The following is a 19226-nucleotide window of genomic DNA, read 5'->3' as shown; positions in this document are numbered from 1 at the left end:
CTTTAGTATTGGCTGGTTATTGGTATTAAGCAGTGTTGACATTAGAAGGAGCACTCTCTCTTTTTTTAGTATAAAAGAATTGCTAACTACAGAATAAACAGCATCAGTAGTGTCAATGGCCTATGGTGAAGTAGTTCTTACAAATGACAAGTACTATAAGATTAATATAATGTTATTACGTCTTCTACAGGCTGGACTTCTGACGTTCTCCCAGCTGGAACAAGTAGAGCAGCGGGTTAAGGATTTGCTGGCAGTAATCCGTCCTAATGCAGTGGCTCTGGTTGATGCATTTGACTACAGCGACACTCAGCTGAGCTCTGTCCTGGGGAGATATGATGGGAATGTGTATGAGAATATGTTTGAATGGGCCAAAAAATCACCTCTCAACAAGACACAGGTGAGGAATGCCAAATTTTGTTTTTGTTTGTTTTTTGTTTTGTTCTATTTGTTGGATCAGCAGAGCAAAGCTGTCAAAAACTGCGAGCAGGCAAGCTTTTATTGCAGAAAAGCCATGCACTTTGTTCTGCAATAAAATGCCCCTACCTGTCTGCTCGCTGTCTCCAGTGCATGTGCAGCTCAGCTTACAGTGGCGGGCCAGTTTCCGAGTGCCATGATGACTGCATGTATCCAGTGAAAACAGATAGAAGTCTTGATATAAAGACTAGTTCCTGTCTGTCGATCAGAAATGACTGAAGCCAGTAAATTAAATTTAAATGAGAAACCTATACAAATAGCATAACCATGTAGGTGGCATCCTGAAAAATAATAGTCAGAATTCCAAAATATAAATGTGACAGCGCTGACCAGTTACCCAGATACACATATGTGCTGAAAAGTAGAACAGATGAAAACTGTGGATTTCTCATCTACAATTTGGTTGTTGTTTTTAACATCCTAGATGTTTGTGTTAGTGATTTATGCCACAGGAAAAGTATAGGGCTGCCACCTTCTTTTTGAAAATGCTAGTTGTCTGGCTTCAATACTTTTTGGGTCACAATAAGTCTCAGAATCCCATATCTCTATACTTGTTAGGCCCCTTTCACACGAGCGATCCGATCAGGTCTGCCTGTCAGTTTTTCAGGCGGACCTGATCAGACCCTCCAGTCTCTTTTGTGGACCGGCGGATATTGCTGACACCCGCTGACATTCGATCCTGTGTAATGAAAACAGACGGATCCCCATCTGTCTGGTGGATCAGATGGGAACGAACAGGCAGTCAGTTTCCATTCAATTGCCACATAGAGGAGAACAGGACTATGTCCATGTCCGCTCTAAATAACGGGGCAGAGACGGACCTGTCATCCGCCTGCCCTGTGGGGTCAGGGGCCTTATGGTTTAGAGTCTGACAGGATTCAAGCCAATGCATGACAGCTAGGTAAATGGCTTTCCCATGTGACAGGTCAGTAATGGCAGCCACCATACTTTTCTTAGACAAAGTCACTCTAGAATAATTTAATAATATGATATCTTCAGCTGATATCATTCTATGTTGCTGCCCCCCCCCCCCCCCCCCCCCAAAACCACAATATAGCGAGATCTACTATTTGTTCCATCGACATTATTAAAGGTATTAATCTGTTTCTTTGTCCATGATTTTCCTTTCCAAGGTTCATGAGTCTTTCTACAAGTACCTCAAACCTCTTCAGTCCAAGCTGTGATTCACCACGAGGCAAGAACACTCTACAAGCAATACTTGTATAACTGGTTTTCTTAGCAAATTTTTTTTGATCTCCACAAATTTTATGTTGATCTTTTTTTATAGAAGAAGTATGGAAACAAAGTCTGCAACCTCCTCCTACTACTACTTCTGTATGTCTGTAGATTTACGGTGAAACTAAATTCAACAATCTAACAGTTTCCCAAAACATGAATGATATGCTGTGAATGATAACCGTCACCAATGCTTGTGCTCTCAACTGAACTGTCAAGCCATCAAATAGCTGGTGTCCTAACTGATCACATGTGCAGCACCATGGCAACTGCAGATTAAGATAGCAGCTTTCTTGGCTGTAAAGAATAAGAGGAGGGGTTACCGTAGTTCTGCTCTATTTTTCCGTAGGCAGTGTAGACCAACTTAGTCTAGGGAATCTCTCTCCATCCTCTGCAACTCAAGATCTCCTTTGCATATTAAAAAAAATACTTCACAGTTAAATTTGTCAAAACTACCTGTTGCCTGAATGCGTATTATCATTAACCCTTACATTCCAAGAAGTCCTTTTTTTTTTTTTTTTTTTTTTTTTTTTTTTCCCTGGAGTAATTCAATGGCTGCTTTTGGTTAGAACAGAATGTACTACATTATATTCTAGAATATTTTTAATATTCTTTTAGATAACAATTGTAATGTTTGCTCTGTGTTCTACTCACTTACAGAGCACAGTGCTAATGGATGCAGAATTCAAAGGGATTTTAAAATAACTATATAGGCAACAGGCAAAAAAAAAAGAAGTGCAATTTATTTCATAAATTATATATGTACTTAACAATACATTTGAGTAATTTTCTTATCTTGTTTTCTGTGTGTTTATTTGCTATGATGAGTATGAACATGTTGTACAGATTTATGGTTTCACTATGTTGTGTTTGGACACTTGTGGCAGCTGTTGCTAAAAAAAATTTGGGTGTGCAAACAAACTGAAAAATATTGAAAAAAAAACATCGAATGCAGACCTCACTGTGCCCATCGAATGCAGACCTCACTGTGCCCATCGAATGCTGCCACTGTGACCGCCTGCTCGCTGTCTGACCAGCACTTATCCCATCTTGGTGGCGGGTCAGGCAGCGGGTGATGGCCGCGAGCTGTGGGACGGGCAGCGGGTCAGGCAGAGGCGAGCTTTGTCCTCCATGCATCTCTTCTTTCTTCCTGCTAGGCGTCCAATAGGAGCGCCTGTCCTTTCAGCCAATCAGGTAACGTGTACTAGACCGGAGAGGCTGTTCAGTGTTAGAAAAGCAAATTAATATCTGCTTTTCCAACACACCTGGGTGGACTTTGAGAGCTTTGCATGAATCTATCTGAAGTAAATGCTACAATATACAAACTATTTTTCTGAAGGTGGTTCTGGATTCCCTTTATTTATTGCATATATGTACTAATTTGTCTATACCTATAATTAGCTAGTCTATTAAGACTCTGATAAGCACAATGATATAAGGTTATCTATAAAAGTAAACACACTACTTAGTAAAACAATGTTTCATTTATTTCCCAAGAAAATAGGAATATGATAACATCAAACACTACAGAGAATTGTACAGAGTATATGACAAAAGAACATTAAAGATACTTATCACATCTTATAGACATGGTCTCATCGGCTAGACTCAAGATGGTATAAGAGAGAGCCAGCAGCGAAAAATGACTTCTTACACATCATTCATACACAATCGTAACCACCCCCACTTGCCTCCTGTCCAACAAGATATTGCCAAGAGGTAGTCATTATATTGGCCTCTAGGGGCAACATTGTCCATGTACCATGTCTGTGCCCTGGGCCGTCTTCGGTGTTAGTTAGCCCTTGTTCTCTTTGAAGATTAATGTAAAGTATGGTAGCTGTGCTGTGGGAAGGGAATGAAAAAGTGGAAGTGAGAGGTGGGAGGTACCTGATGATACTAAAATAAACAATACAGATGAAGGTGAACAAACACCTATAATCCTGTGACGGTTAGTAAAATTGCTACAAACACAAAAACTGGCATAAAATAAGTGAAAAAAAATATATATATAAAAAAAGGTGCAAAACTATCCAAAAAAAAAATCACACAAGTGATAAAGTCCTGTCCATAAATACAGATCAGATCTAAAAGTCCAATAATTCCTCCATGGAACAGTGTCTAGATGAAACGCCTCCACCAAAAAATGCAACTTGCAGGAAAAGGAATCTTTGGTGATGACACCTCTGATGTGCTAGTTACCAGTTAAAATAGTACTAACCCTAATGATTACCACTAATCCTATCTCTAACCCTAACCCTAGACCCTTTCACAAACCTTTACACCCCTTTCCCACTGGGGCGCTTTGCAGGTGCTATAACGCTACAAATAGAGCCTGCAAAGCGCCCTGAAACAGCTGCTGTTGTCTCTCCAGTGTGAAAGCCCTGGGGGCGCTAGCAGGACAGTAAAAAAAAAAGTCCTGCTAGCAGCATCTTTGGAGGGGTGAAGGAGCGGTGTGTTTACCACTCCTGCCCATTGAAATCAATGAGCATTGCGGCTATAATGCCGGCAAAGCGCTTCTGCAGTGGCGCTTTGCGGGCGGTTTTAACCCTTTTTTTGGCCGCTAGTGAGGGTTAAAAGTGCCCCGCTAGTGGCCGAATAGCGCCGCAAATATGACGGTAAAGCGCCGCTATTTTTGGTGTGAAAGGGGCCTTAACCCTAACATTTAACCCAAGCCCTTAATCTTAACCCTAACCCTTAACCCTAACATGCGACTTTGGACAAAAAGGTTACTGCACTACTTTGATGCGAATTTGAGTGTGTAAAGTTGCATCAAAGCTGCACTACAGGAACAGAACGGTCATACTTTCTTATTGGCTCAAAAAAAAAAAAAAAAAGCATGAAAACATGTTCAAAAATGCACCAGAAAAATGCATCAACTACAACTTGTATGGATGTGAACTTAGCCTAAATGTGTTAGTGTACAGCAGGCATGTCCAAAGTCCGGTTTTGAATGGCCCGCCTGGTTGTTTAGACATATCTTTTGTGGCCCCCGACGATCTCCCAGCGCCGGGGCCACAAAGATGTATATGCCTTGGAGGACAGGGAGGAGGTGGGACGAGCTCCGTACATACACAGGAGAATTTCCTGTTTACGGGCGGCCTCTGTAATAGGAAGTCCCGTCTCCGGCGCTGCAATTGGACGACTGTTCTGTCCATCAAAGGAGGCGGGACTTTCTATTAAAGAGGCCACCGTGTAAACAGGAGAGTCTCCTGTAGGTAAACTTTGGCGCTCGTGGGTGCATTCCTGGCAATGGTGAGTGCATTCCTGGAAATAGTGGGTGCATTCCTCACAGGGCCAATCCTAGAGTCACAGGCGCCTGGGTGCAGAAATATTTCTGGCGCCCCCACATGGGTGTGGTTATCTTTACTAACTCCTCCTCTTTACAAGTGTTTTTATGGCAAGGACTCAAACACAGAGATGCTCCCCTAAGAAGTCTTCGTTACCCTGGGATCCTCCCATGATCTTTTAACAATAAACAAAGTACAAAAAGAGCAAGAAGTACGTACGCTAATGGGACCTGGAGGGAGGGGTCTCTCTAATGCACACAGAAAGGGCCTCTGTTAGAAACAGCCCCCAGACATAGAATAGGAGATGGTCAAAGACTACAGACATGACACAAATGGTGGTCAGTGGCTGCAGACATACGACAGGAGATGGTCAGGGACTGCAAACATGATACAAGAAATGGTTAGAGACTGCAAAAATTATACAAGAGATCAATGTAGCCTCATCAGTGCCCACTACATGCACTTTGATAGCTATGCCACAAGCTGGGAGTCTCAGGGATACATATTAGAGTTGTCCCGATACCACTTTTTTTTAGGACCGAGTACAAGTACCGATACTTTTTTTTTCAAGTACTCACCGATACCGAATACCGATACTTTTTTTTTTTTAAAATGTGTCCCCAAATGCAGCCATGTCCCCCCTATATCCAGCCATGTCCCCCCTATATCCAGCCATGTCCCCCATATATCCAGCCATTTCCCCCATATATCCAGCCATGTCCCCCCCTAACTAGATGCCATGACAAATATGCTTCAAGCACTGCCACATTACACAAACAAATTGTATTTCTTTCCCCGCCGCCTGGTTAAACAACGTGCGGGGAACATCACAGCAACAACGCCGCCGCCTGGTTAAACAGCGTGCGGGGAACATCACAGCAACAACGCCGCCGCCTGGTTAAACAGCGCGCGGGAAATATCACAGCTTTCATTTGAATAGCTGTAGTGTTCCCCGCTGCGCCGCGTATAGACACTCCCCCTTGCTCGGGATTGGACAGATCACCCGTCGAATCCCGAGCAAGGGGGAGTGTTTATACGCGGCGGGAAACGCTACAGCTATTCAAATGAAAGCTGTAATGTTCCCCGCACGCTGTTTAACCAGGTGGCGGCGGCGTTGCGGTATGCCGCGGCATTCGTTGCGGGGGGGGGGGGGAGTATCGGATGAGGCATCGGGGGCATTTGCGGGAGTACAAGTACTCCCGATAATACTCGGTATCGGTCCCGATACTGGTATCGGTATCGGGACAACCCTAATACATATAAACCTCAACACAATCATTTAGAAAATACTTCCAGTACATCTGGTTTTGTATACACTGAGAATAGACAAAGAGCTTGAAATAAAGGATCTGAGGAACCCGGGCTGGAGCCAAAGAATAAGTACAGCAGTTTGACCCCTTAGGGAGAAAGAGGGGGACAAATCACTATGGTATAAGGAAGAGGGGACACTATGGTATAAGGAAGAAAGGAAGAGGGGACACTGTGGTACATGGAAGAAAGGAAGGAGGGGACAATGTGGTACATGGAAGAAAGGAAGGAGGGGACACTATGGTACATGGAAGAAAGGAAGAGGGGACAGTATGGTACATGGAAGAAAGGAAGGGGGGGACACTGGTACATGGAAGGCAGGAAGGAGGGGTCACTATTGTACATGGAAGGCAGGAAAGGGGGATCACTATGTCACATGGAAGGCAGGAAGGAAGAACCACTATTGCACATGGAAGCCTTGAAGACTATGGCACATGGAAGGCAGGAAGACTATGGCACATGGAAGGCTGGAAGACTATGGCACATGGAAGCCTGGAAGATTGTGGCACATGGAAGCCTGGAAGACTATGGCACATGAAAGGCTACGGCACATGGAAGGCTGTAAGGCTATGGCACATGGAAGGCTGTAAGGCTATGGCACATGGAAGGCTATGGCTCATGGGAAGCTGAGAGGCTATGGCGCATGGAAGGCTGGAAGACTATGGCACATGGAAGGCTGGAAGGATATGGCACATGGAAGGCTGGAAGACTACGGCACATGAAAGGCTGGAAGGCTATGGCACATGGAAGGCTGGAAAGCTATGGAACATGGAAGGCTGGAAGCCTCTGGCACATGGAAGGCTGGAAGGCTATGGCACATGGAAAGCTGTGGGACATTGAAGGTTGGAAGGCTGTGGCACATGGAAGGCTGGACAGCTATGGCACATTTAGAGAAGTGAGAGGGGAGAGATCACTCACCCAGTCTGCATTGTCTTTAGAGGCACAGGCAGCGACATGGCAGGATCACTAGCTGGCTGGTTTAAAATCTCCCGCCCATACCCCCTTCCCAGGCACAGATTGGCTGCACGAAGGAGTTGTGGGCGGGCACAGGCGGGACATGCGGAGGAGGTGGGGCAGACCTAGCCTACCTCCTCCTACGGAATACACAGCGGGCGGCGGCACCGGAAGGGGGATGATCTTGTCTGTGCAGCACTGCAGGCAAGATCACTGGTTGGTTTGAAATCTCCCGCCCACACCGCCTTCCTAGGCACAGATTGGCTGCACGAATGGGTTGTGGGCGGGCACAGGCGGGACATGGGGAGGAGGTGGGGGAGACCTAGCCTACCTCCTCCTCGTACGGAATACACAGCGGGCAGCGGTGCCGCGCGGGGATGATCATCATGTGCAGCAGGCAAGGAGGAGAGCGGGCGGCCAATATACACATTGTCGTGGGGGTGGGGAATAGCTATATTTTATGCACCCTGACCGCAGGAGCACCGGGGGCGGGGAATATGCGGCTAATATACTTAGTGACGGGGGCGGGGAAAATGCACACTGCCGCGGGCGCGAGGCAGCACACGGGACTGACGATCAGGATACCCTGGCACTTTGGTGCCCCCTGCTCTGCGGCGCCTGGGTGCAGTGCACCCCGTGCACCCGCCCAGGATCGGCCCTGATTCCTGGCAATGGTGGGTCTGCAGATGGGCACTTGTGAGGCTGCATATGAGCACTGACCCTTATTTTGCTTCACAGTTCTTTATTTAAAATGGAAAAAAAAATCCTGAAATTTCGCTCTTAAAGTGAAAGTGCGTGTTATACACCAATAAATACGGTATATCCAAATAATACGCCCAAGCTCATCTCACACACAGCCACAAAGGCAAGATAATTCTTGTTGGGCAGTGTATTAGTGCTCGGACTAACTCACCTAAACCAAATTATTATGGTTCAAAGAATGTCAGGCAAAATGTTTGGCCCTCACGCATGTTCACTTCATCAAATCTGGCCCTCTTTGAAAAAAGTTTGGACACCCCTGGTGTACAGTATCTAAATCTGCTAGTGCATCTAACACTGCCCTCCCCCCAGACGAACAATTCTGCTGTCCAAATGCGTTTCTGTTGCTCCTTCATTTAGAGTGGGGACACTCTAATTACATGAGGTGTGTTACTGGCCAGACCATCAGATGAAAACGGGGTAAAAAGTCTAAAAAAGAAAACTGATTCAGCCACCACATATAATGATTAATAAGCTGCCACACTGTTCATTTTTGGTTTTGTGTTAAAGTGGAACTTTATGTACGAAATAAAAAAGGATATACAGCAGAATTTTAAATGCAGAAGAGACATACTTAGGGCCAGATTCAGGTACAGCTGGCGTATCTGTGCGGCGGCGTAACGTATCCGATTTACGTTACGCCGCCGCAAGTTTTTCAGCCAAGTGCTTTATTCACAAAGCACTTGCCTGTAAAGTTGGGGCGGTGTAGCGTAAATCACCCGGCAGAATTAAAATTCGGCGGGTAGGGGGCGTGTATCATTTAAATGAAGCGCGTCCCCGCGCCGAACGAACTGCGCATGCGCCGTCCCTAAAATATCCCAGCGTGCATTGCTCCAAATGACGTCGCAAGGACGTCATTGGTTTCGACGTGAACGTAAATGACCTCCAGCCCCATTCACGGACGACTTACGCAAACTACGTAACTTTTTAAAATTTCGACGCGGGAACGACGACTATACTTAACATTGGCTGCGCCTCATATAGCAGGGGCAACTATACGCCGGGAAAAGCCTAACGTAAACGTCGTAACTTTACTGCGTCGGCCGCGCGTACGTTCGTGAATTCGCGTATCTAGCTAATTTGCATACTCGACGCGGAAATCAACGGAAGCGCCACCTAGCGGTGAAAATCCGACGGTGTAAGAGACTTACGCCTGTCGGATCTAAAGGATATCTATGCATAACTGATTCTAAGAATCAGTCGCATAGATACGACGGGCCAGATTAGGACTTACTACGGCGTACATGTCGCTGCGCCGTCGTAAGTCCTTTCTGAATCTGGCCCTTTGTCTCTTCTGCATTAAAGTTACCTACCATTCTCTCCGCCCCTGTACAAATTTGGCCAATCCGAAGCTGACAGAGCTCCCATGCATGCACCAGAGTCATGTCTTCCCCGCCCAGCCAATGAAAGCAGCCGGTGATCAGGAACCCGGAAGCTGACAGCCTGTCAGCAGCCACAGGGGGCTTCAGGACGAAGCATCGCTGGAGCCATGGTGAGTATATTTCCCCTTTAAGCACTTTCCGCCCGCCATACATATATTTACATCCTTGGACGGGGGCAGTTTTATCTTGGTCATCGCTGCAGTAATGATCAAGATCTCACTTTTTAGCCGCAGCAATTTCCTACATGATAAAAGGGATCCAAGTACCTATAGTAAGGTGACCAGATTTTAAAAATGAAATCTGGGGACATGTTTTTTTTACTAGTAATGGCGGCAATCAGCGACTCTCTGCCCGTCGCCGCCACTGCCCGCCTCACAGCCTGTCAAGTCCTACTCTCCGGGCCCTACTGGGTGCGCAGGAAGATCACTCCACCAGGGAAGGCAAGGAGATAACCAGGCAGGTGGCTGGCCGGGACTTGAGCCAAGGCAGAAGAACATGCGAGTAGAGCTGAATGGGCATGCATCCCGAAACTGAAGAAATATTCCCTCCGCTCCGACCAGCACATGATCATCAGAAAGGGGCACAGATAATGGAAAAAATACACCCCCCCCCCCCATAGCTAGTAGGAGCGGCGGAGTGTAATTTAGATATTTTTTTTCATTCTGCATCGACTTTTTTTTAAATTGCCCCTGTTCAAATCCAATCCAGGGACAAAACCGGGGACAGACTTGGTCCGGGGACATGTCTGGTAACCCTAGCCTATAGCGCTGCTTGATCACTTTGACAGGGGATGGAAGGGGGTCCCTCGGCCCCCGTCTTTACCAGACTCTCCAGTCCCATTGGGGAGCCCAGGAAAAGGATGTGACCGGTGGCATCGGCTTCCTTTTTTTTTTTTTTTACATTTTAATGCGAGAAATGCCAGAATTCCACTGGACTGGAGGTGGGCAAGCTAATTGCATTAAAACTACAATCCACAAACACACACACACATACATACATACATACATAGATAGATAGAGACACACACACATACATACATAGATAGACAGATTATATATATATATATATATATATATATATATATATATATATATATATATATACATAGATAGACATATATATATATATATATATATATATATATATATATATATATATTAGGGTGACCACGTGTCCCGGTTTGCCCGGGATCGTCCCGTAATATACACTTTTGTCCCGTGTCCCGGGAGCCTTCAAACCGGGACAATGGAGAGTCCCGGAATCAACTGCCTGCCACACTCACTGCCACTGTAATTAAATGATTCTAAATCACTGGTTGCTAGGGAAGCCCCGCTTGGCTTGTAGCAACCAGTGACGTCACCGCAGTGTCCCGCTCTCTCTGCGGCCTCCGACTCCACCCCCATCTCCTCCTCCTCCAGCGGCCAGCCGCGGTTCTTGCTGCAGAGAGAGCAGCAGCGTAACAGGCAGAGAGAGCAGCAGCGTAACAGGCAAGTGAGTCACTCACCTACCGCGGCACACACAAGACCTCCTCCTCCTCCCCTCCAGGCCTCGGTTGCTCAGCTGGACTCGATCCGCCGCCCGTCCTGAGTCCCGACCTCCCGCGAGTCCCGACTTCCGCTGCGCCGCGGCGCCGGCCATCCTTGGAGCAGGGGCAGAAAAGGTAGGTGCAGGGGAGGGGGGGGGTTGACCATGCAATGGGGGGAGATATTATACAGTACAGATTACAATTTGCAGGGGCAGCAGAGGTGACAGTGAGGGAGGGGGGAGGGGGGGGGGGGTGCATGGTGCACCCCCCTTTCTCTGTCACCTTTGCTGCCCCTGCAAATTGTAATCTGGACTGTATAATCTCTCTCTACCCAGTCCCTGTCACCCAGTCACTCTGTCACCCAGTCACTCTGTCACCCAGTCACTCTGTCACCCAGTCACTCTGTCACCCAGTCCCTCTGTCACCCAGTCACTCTGTCACCCAGCTCTCCGTCACCCAGCTCCTCTGTCACCCAGTCACTCTGTCACCCAGTCACTCTCACCCAGCTCTCCGTCACCCAGCTCCTCTGTCACCCTGTCCCTCTGTCACCCAGCTCTCCGTCACCCAGCTCTCCGTCACCCAGCTCCTCTGTCACCCAGCTCCTCTGTCACCCAGTCCCTCTGTCACCCAGTCCCTCTGTCACCCAGTCCCTCTGTCACCCAGTCCCTCTGTCACCCAGTCACTCTGTCACCCAGCCACTCTGTCACCCAGTCCCTCTGTCACCCAGCCACTCTGTCACCCAGCCACTCTGTCACCCAGTCACTCTGTCACCCAGTCACTCTGTCACCCAGCTCTCCGTCACCCAGCTCCTCTGTCACCCAGTCACTCTGTCACCCTGTCCCTCTGTCACCCAGCTCTCCGTCACCCAGCTCTCCGTCACCCAGCTCTCCGTCACCCAGCTCCTCTGTCACCCAGTCCCTCTGTCACCCAGTCCCTCTGTCACCCAGTCCCTCTGTCACCCAGTCACTCTGTCACCCAGCTCCTCTGTCACCCAGCCACTCTGTCACCCAGTCCCTCTGTCACCCAGTCCCTCTGTCACCCAGTCACTCTGTCACCCAGCTCCTCTGTCACCCAGCTCCTCTGTCACCCAGTCCCTCTGTCACCCAGTCCCTCTGTCACCCAGTCCCTCTGTCACCCAGTCACTCTGTCACCCAGTCACTCTGTCACCCAGTCACTCTGTCACCCTGTCCCTCTGTCACCCAGCTCTCCGTCACCCAGCTCCTCTGTCACCCAGTCACTCTGTCACCCAGTCACTCTGTCACCCAGCTCTCCGTCACCCAGCTCCTCTGTCACCCAGTCACTCTGTCACCCTGTCCCTCTGTCACCCAGCTCTCCGTCACCCAGCTCTCCGTCACCCAGCTCTCCGTCACCCAGCTCCTCTGTCACCCAGCCCCTCTGTCACCCAGTCCCTCTGTCACCCAGTCCCTCTGTCACCCAGTCACTCTGTCACCCAGTCACTCTGTCACCCAGCTCCTCTGTCACCCAGCCACTCTGTCACCCAGTCCCTCTGTCACCCAGTCCCTCTGTCACCCAGTCACTCTGTCACCCAGTCACTCTGTCACCCAGTCACTCTGTCACCCAGCTCTCCGTCACCCAGCTCCTCTGTCACCCAGTCACTCTGTCACCCTGTCCCTCTGTCACCCAGCTCTCCGTCACCCAGCTCTCCGTCACCCAGCTCTCCGTCACCCAGCTCTCCGTCACCCAGCTCCTCTGTCACCCAGTCCCTCTGTCACCCAGTCCCTCTGTCACCCAGTCACTCTGTCACCCAGCTCCTCTGTCACCCAGCCACTCTGTCACCCAGTCCCTCTGTCACCCAGTCCCTCTGTCACCCAGTCACTCTGTCACCCAGTCACTCTGTCACCCAGCTCCTCTGTCACCCAGCTCCTCTGTCACCCAGTCCCTCTGTCACCCAGTCCCTCTGTCACCCAGTCACTCTGTCACCCAGTCACTCTGTCACCCTGTCCCTCTGTCACCCAGCTCTCCGTCACCCAGCTCCTCTGTCACCCAGTCACTCTGTCACCCAGTCACTCTGTCACCCAGCTCTCCGTCACCCAGCTCCTCTGTCACCCAGTCACTCTGTCACCCAGTCACTCTGTCACCCAGCTCTCCGTCACCCAGCTCCTCTGTCACCCAGTCACTCTGTCACCCTGTCCCTCTGTCACCCAGCTCTCCGTCACCCAGCTCTCCGTCACCCAGCTCTCCGTCACCCAGCTCCTCTGTCACCCAGTCACTCTGTCACCCAGTCCCTCTGTCACCCAGTCCCTCTGTCACCCAGTCCCTCTGTCACCCAGTCCCTCTGTCACCCAGTCACTCTGTCACCCAGCTCCTCTGTCACCCAGCCACTCTGTCACCCAGTCCCTCTGTCACCCAGTCCCTCTGTCACCCAGTCACTCTGTCACCCAGTCACTCTGTCACCCAGTCACTCTGTCACCCAGCTCTCCGTCACCCAGCTCCTCTGTCACCCAGTCACTCTGTCACCCTGTCCCTCTGTCACCCAGCTCTCCGTCACCCAGCTCTCCGTCACCCAGCTCTCCGTCACCCAGCTCTCCGTCACCCAGCTCCTCTGTCACCCAGTCACTCTGTCACCCAGTCCCTCTGTCACCCAGTCCCTCTGTCACCCAGTCACTCTGTCACCCAGCTCCTCTGTCACCCAGTCACTCTGTCACCCAGTCCCTCTGTCACCCAGTCACTCTGTCACCCAGTCACTCTGTCACCCAGTCACTCTGTCACCCAGTCACTCTGTCACCCTGTCCCTCTGTCACCCAGCTCTCCGTCACCCAGCTCCTCTGTCACCCAGCCACTCTGTCACCCAGTCCCTCTGTCACCCAGTCCCTCTGTCACCCAGTCCCTCTGTCACCCAGTCACTCTGTCACCCAGTCACTCTGTCACCCAGCTCTCCGTCACCCAGCTCCTCTGTCACCCAGTCACTCTGTCACCCTGTCCCTCTGTCACCCAGCTCTCCGTCACCCAGCTCTCCGTCACCCAGCTCTCCGTCACCCAGCTCCTCTGTCACCCAGTCCCTCTGTCACCCAGTCCCTCTGTCACCCAGTCCCTCTGTCACCCAGTCCCTCTGTCACCCAGTCCCTCTGTCACCCAGCTCCTCTGTCACCCAGTCACTCTGTCACCCAGCTCCTCTGTCACCCAGCCACTCTGTCACCCAGTCCCTCTGTCACCCAGTCCCTCTGTCACCCAGTCACTCTGTCACCCAGCTCCTCTGTCACCCAGTCCCTCTGTCACCCAGTCCCTCTGTCACCCAGTCCCTCTGTCACCCAGTCACTCTGTCACCCAGTCACTCTGTCACCCAGCTCCTCTGTCACCCAGTCCCTCTGTCACCCAGTCCCTCTGTCACCCAGTCCCTCTGTCACCCAGTCCCTCTGTCACCCAGTCACTCTGTCACCCAGTCACTCTGTCACCCAGTCACTCTGTCACCCAGCTCCTCTGTCACTCTGTCACCCAGTCCCTCTGTCACCCAGTCACTCTGTCACCCAGTCACTCTGTCACCCAGTCACTCTGTCACCCAGCTCCTCTGTCACTCTGTCACCCAGTCCCTCTGTCACCCAGTCCCTCTGTCACCCAGTCACTCTGTCACCCAGTCACTCTGTCACCCAGTCACTCTGTCACCCAGTCCCTCTGTCACCCAGTCCCTCTGTCACCCAGTCACTCTGTCACCCAGCTCCTCTGTCACCCAGCTCCTCTGTCACCCAGTCACTCTGTCACCCAGTCACTCTGTCACCCAGCTCCTCTATCACCCAGCCACTCTGTCACACAGTCCCTCTGTCACCCAGTCCCTCTGTCACCCAGCTCCTCTGTCACCCAGTCCCTCTGTCACCCAGTCCCTCTGTCACCCAGTCCCTCTGTCACCCAGTCCCTCTGTCACCCAGTCACTCTGTCACCCAGTCCCTCTGTCACCCAGCTCCTCTGTCACCCAGTCACTCTGTCACCCAGTCCCTCTGTCACCCAGTCCCTCTGTCACCCAGTCCCTCTGTCACCCAGTCACTCTGTCACCCTGTCCCTCTGTCACCCAGCTCCTCTGTCACCCAGCTCCTCTGTCACCCAGACACTCTGTCACCCAGCCCTCTGTCACCCACTCCCCTGTCACCCAGCCCCCTGTCACCCAGCCCTCTGTCACCCATCCCCCTGTCACCCAGCCCTCTGTCACCCACTCCCCTGTCACCCACTCCCCTGTCACCCACTCCCCTGTCACCCAGCCCTCTGTCACCCAGCCCTCTGTCACCCTGCCCTCTTTCACCCTGTCCCCTGTCACCTGTCACCCTGTCACCCAGTCCCCTGTCACCCAGCCCTCTGTCACCCAGCCCTCTGTCACCCAGTCCCCTGTCACCCAGTCCCCTGTCACCCAGTCCCCTGTCACCCAGTCCCCTGTCACCCAGCCCTCCGTCACCCTGTCCCCTGTCACCCAGCCCTCTGTCACCCACTCCCCTGTCACTCAGCCCTCTGTCACCCAGTCCCTCTGTCACCCAGTCCCTCTGTCACCCAGTCACTCTGTCACCCAGTCACTCTGTCACCCAGCTCCTCTGTCACCCAGTCACTCTGTCACCCAGTCCCTCTTTCACCCAGTCCCTCTGTCACCCAGTCCCTCTGTCACCCAGTCCCTCTGTCACCCAGTCCCTCTGTCACCCAGCTCCTCTGTCACCCAGTCACTCTGTCACCCAGTCCCTCTGTCACCCAGTCCCTCTGTCACCCAGTCCCTCTGTCACCCAGTCACTCTGTCACCCTGTCCCTCTGTCACCCAGCTCCTCTGTCACCCAGCTCCTCTGTCACCCAGACACTCTGTCACCCAGCCCTCTGTCACCCACTCCCCTGTCACCCAGCCCCCTGTCACCCAGCCCTCTGTCACCCATCCCCCTGTCACCCAGCCCTCTGTCACCCACTCCCCTGTCACCCACTCCCCTGTCACCCACTCCCCTGTCACCCAGCCCTCTGTCACCCAGCCCTCTGTCACCCTGCCCTCTTTCACCCTGTCCCCTGTCACCTGTCACCCTGTCACCCAGTCCCCTGTCACCCAGCCCTCTGTCACCCAGCCCTCTGTCACCCAGTCCCCTGTCACCCAGTCCCCTGTCACCCAGTCCCCTGTCACCCAGCCCTCCGTCACCCTGTCCCCTGTCACCCAGCCCTCTGTCACCCACTCCCCTGTCACTCAGCCCTCTGTCACCCAGTCCCTCTGTCACCCAGTCCCTCTGTCACCCAGTCCCTCTGTCACCCAGTCACTCTGTCACCCTGTCCCTCTGTCACCCAGCTCTCCGTCACCCAGCTCCTCTGTCACCCAGCTCCTCTGTCACCCAGCTCCTCTGTCACCCAGACACTCTGTCACCCAGCCCTCTGTCACCCACTCCCCTGTCACCCAGCCCCCTGTCACCCAGCCCTCTGTCACCCATCCCCCTGTCACCCAGCCCTCTGTCACCCACTCCCCTGTCACCCACTCCCCTGTCACCCACTCCCCTGTCACCCAGCCCTCTGTCACCCAGCCCTCTGTCACCCTGCCCTCTTTCACCCTGTCCCCTGTCACCCTGTCCCCTGTCACCCAGTCCCCTGTCACCCAGCCCTCTGTCACCCAGCCCTCTGTCACCCAGTCCCCTGTCACCCAGTCCCCTGTCACCCAGTCCCCTGTCACCCAGTCCCCTGTCACCCAGCCCTCCGTCACCCTGTCCCCTGTCACCCAGCCCTCTGTCACCCACTCCCCTGTCACTCAGCCCTCTGTCACCCTGTCCCCTGTCACCCTGTCCCCTGTCACCCTGTCCCCTGTCACCCATTCCCCTGTCACCCATTCCCCTGTCACCCATTCCCCTGTCACCCAGTACCCTGTCCCCTGTCACCCTGTCCCCTGTCACCCAGTCCTCTGTCCCTCTGTCACCCAGTCCTCTGTCACCCAGTCCTCTGTCCCTCTGTCACCCAGCCCTCTGTCACCCAGCCCTCTGTCACCCAGCCCTCTGTCACCCAGTCCCCTGTCACCCAGTCCCCTGTCACGGGCCCGCTGATTTCATGATACGCCCCTGCCCCCAAAACTGGCAAAAAAAATATGTAAAAAAACGTATTTTTTTGGGGGGGGGGGGGTGTGTCCCTGAATGGCAGTTTGGAAATGTGGTCACCCTAATATATATATATATATATATATATATATATATATATATATATATATATATATATATGTATACACACACATACATAGCATATACATATCACATGGAAATCCGTGGCAGGCTTAGCTCAGACTTCTTTCCTTGATAACAACCCTCACTCTCCTCATCAATGTAAACAGGAGATCATCCCAATATAGTAAGCACAGTTCTATGGGGCGGAACTACAACTCCCATAGTGCTCCACTCTCAGCCGGAAGAGCTCTGGAGGAAGTAGGCTCGGTAGACTTTCATAGCTAAACAGCCCCGGGTCATGTGACCATGAAAGCCCAGTAAAACGGCAGTTTCTATAGTGATGAGGAGACGCTTTTCGGCGTCGGAGGGCTGGCAGTGAGCGATGTGATTTATTCCAGTTCTATGTGATGCTGTGCGGCTGAGGTCAGGTCCACAGACGACGAGTGTGAAGAGAAGACATCCGGAGCATGGTGTGTGAGCCGCATTACCCTCTATAGGCACTACATTGATAGATAGACTTCTTTTTGCATCCCGAGGGCCGTGGCAGTTTTTGAACAGTGTTCCCTTTTCTTCTTGCTATTACTATTATTACTCACTTTGCACTACAATCTGAATCTATTATTAATAGAACACGCATCTGGATTCCAGCAGCCGGGCAGTAATGACTAAAAGTCCCCATCAACATTTCTGTTTTTCAGTTTTTTTTTTTTTTTTTTTGTTAATTCACCTGACCCCCAGAGTTTAGTGAGTATAATACTTAAATATGTCTTTATTTTGTTCTAGGCTTCCAAGAATAAAAGAGGATTGAAAGGTTAGTTCCTTGTGTATGTTTGTCCCAACTGTTTTAACCACTTCAAGACCATGCCTTTTCTGACACTTTTTTGTTTATGTGTAAAAAACTTTTTTTTTTTGCTGGTAAAAAAACATATTACTGTTATTTTCGATATAATAAGGGCAAATTATTTATTCCATCAGTTTTTGTCACCCATGGAGAGATTTCCCCTTCACTTCTGTTCCATAACCACCACAGAAAGTGAGGGGAAATCCCAGGTAGCTACTAGGATCACCAGAATTTATGTTCCCAATTCTAAACACCTCCTGCCATCATCACCCCCTGCCACCATCATTACCCATCACCCCCTGCCACCATCAGACATCACCTCCTGACACCATCACCCCCTGCCAACCATCAGACATCACCCCCTGCCACCATCATTACCCACCATCACCCCCTGCCAACCACCACCAGCCACATCACCCCCTGCCAACCACCACCAGCCACATCACCCCCTGCCAACCACCACCAGCCACATCACCCCCTGCCAACCATCACCAGCCACATCACCCCCTGCCACCACCACCACCAGACACATCACCCCCTGCCGCCACCACCACCACCAGACACATCACCCCCTGCCGCCACCACCACCACCAGACACATCACCCCCTGCCACCACCACCAGACACATCACCCCCTGCCACCACCACCAGACACATCACCCCCTGCCACCACCACCAGACACATCACCCCCTGCCACCACCAGACACATCACCCCCTGCCACCACCACCACCAGACACATTACCCCCTGCCACCACCAGACGCATCACCTCCTGCCAACCATCAGACATCACCCCCTGCCAACCATCACCAGACATATCGCCCCCTGCCAACCACCATCAGACATAACACCCTCCCCTCCCGTCACCATCATCCCCCCCGTGGGCTGCCTGTCTCAGTGACAGTTTTTCTCTGAGACTGTGAGTGCACTCACCACCAGGCTCAATGCCTCAGTCAGCCTCAGCCAGGAGTCCGTTGCACCAGTCCAGTCCGGTTAGGTCAAAGTCTGCGCAGCGCCCGACTCCCACACGCGCCAGCATCTGCTCTGTCCACTCCGCCATGAGGCTCCTCGAATCCGCCCGCCCAGACCCTGCCTGTCACATCATTGGTTGCGCGGCGGGTGGGCTTGGCAGAGGCAGTACTCGAAGGCACGGCTTAGGGGGATCGTATGTTCTCGCCGAATTACGGAACTGCGCATGCAAAGTTCTGTCACGAGCCGGTCGCCGCGATTTTTACTGGCACTTTTCTCCTGCCACGGACAGGAGAAAAGTGCCCTGTTTTTATGGGCTTTCCGTAATTCTACGGACGGTTGGCAACAGTATTTGTGCAACAGTTTTTTTAATTATTTTTTTTGG

General features: G+C 51.5%; 2 protein-coding genes across 5 annotated transcripts in view; both read left to right on the top strand.

Moving 5' to 3' along the window:
• The window catches only part of ACOX1 (acyl-CoA oxidase 1), a 61810-nt gene extending 59306 nt beyond the window's left edge, over positions 1 to 2504 (top strand). For both annotated transcript variants that reach the window (XM_040329976.1, XM_040329975.1), the window contains exons 13-14: positions 191 to 397; positions 1608 to 2504. In XM_040329976.1, the coding sequence (XP_040185910.1) occupies positions 191 to 397; positions 1608 to 1658 (258 nt within the window). In that variant the 3' untranslated portion in view covers positions 1659 to 2504. The remainder of the gene's footprint in view (positions 1 to 190; positions 398 to 1607) is intronic.
• A 14795-nt stretch (positions 2505 to 17299) lies between these two features.
• FBF1 (Fas binding factor 1) overlaps positions 17300 to 19226 on the top strand; it is a 145834-nt gene continuing 143907 nt past the window's right edge. For all 3 annotated transcript variants that reach the window (XM_040329970.1, XM_040329971.1, XM_040329968.1), the window contains exons 1-2: positions 17300 to 17502; positions 17816 to 17843. In XM_040329970.1, coding sequence (XP_040185904.1) covers positions 17500 to 17502; positions 17816 to 17843 — 31 coding nt within the window. In that variant the 5' untranslated portion in view covers positions 17300 to 17499. The remainder of the gene's footprint in view (positions 17503 to 17815; positions 17844 to 19226) is intronic.

This window comes from Rana temporaria, chromosome 12, assembly GCF_905171775.1.
Source record: "Rana temporaria chromosome 12, aRanTem1.1, whole genome shotgun sequence".
Taxonomy (NCBI): domain Eukaryota; kingdom Metazoa; phylum Chordata; class Amphibia; order Anura; family Ranidae; genus Rana; species Rana temporaria.
Note: the sequence above shows the minus strand (reverse complement) of the source record. Positions and strands in the feature narration are given on the sequence as shown.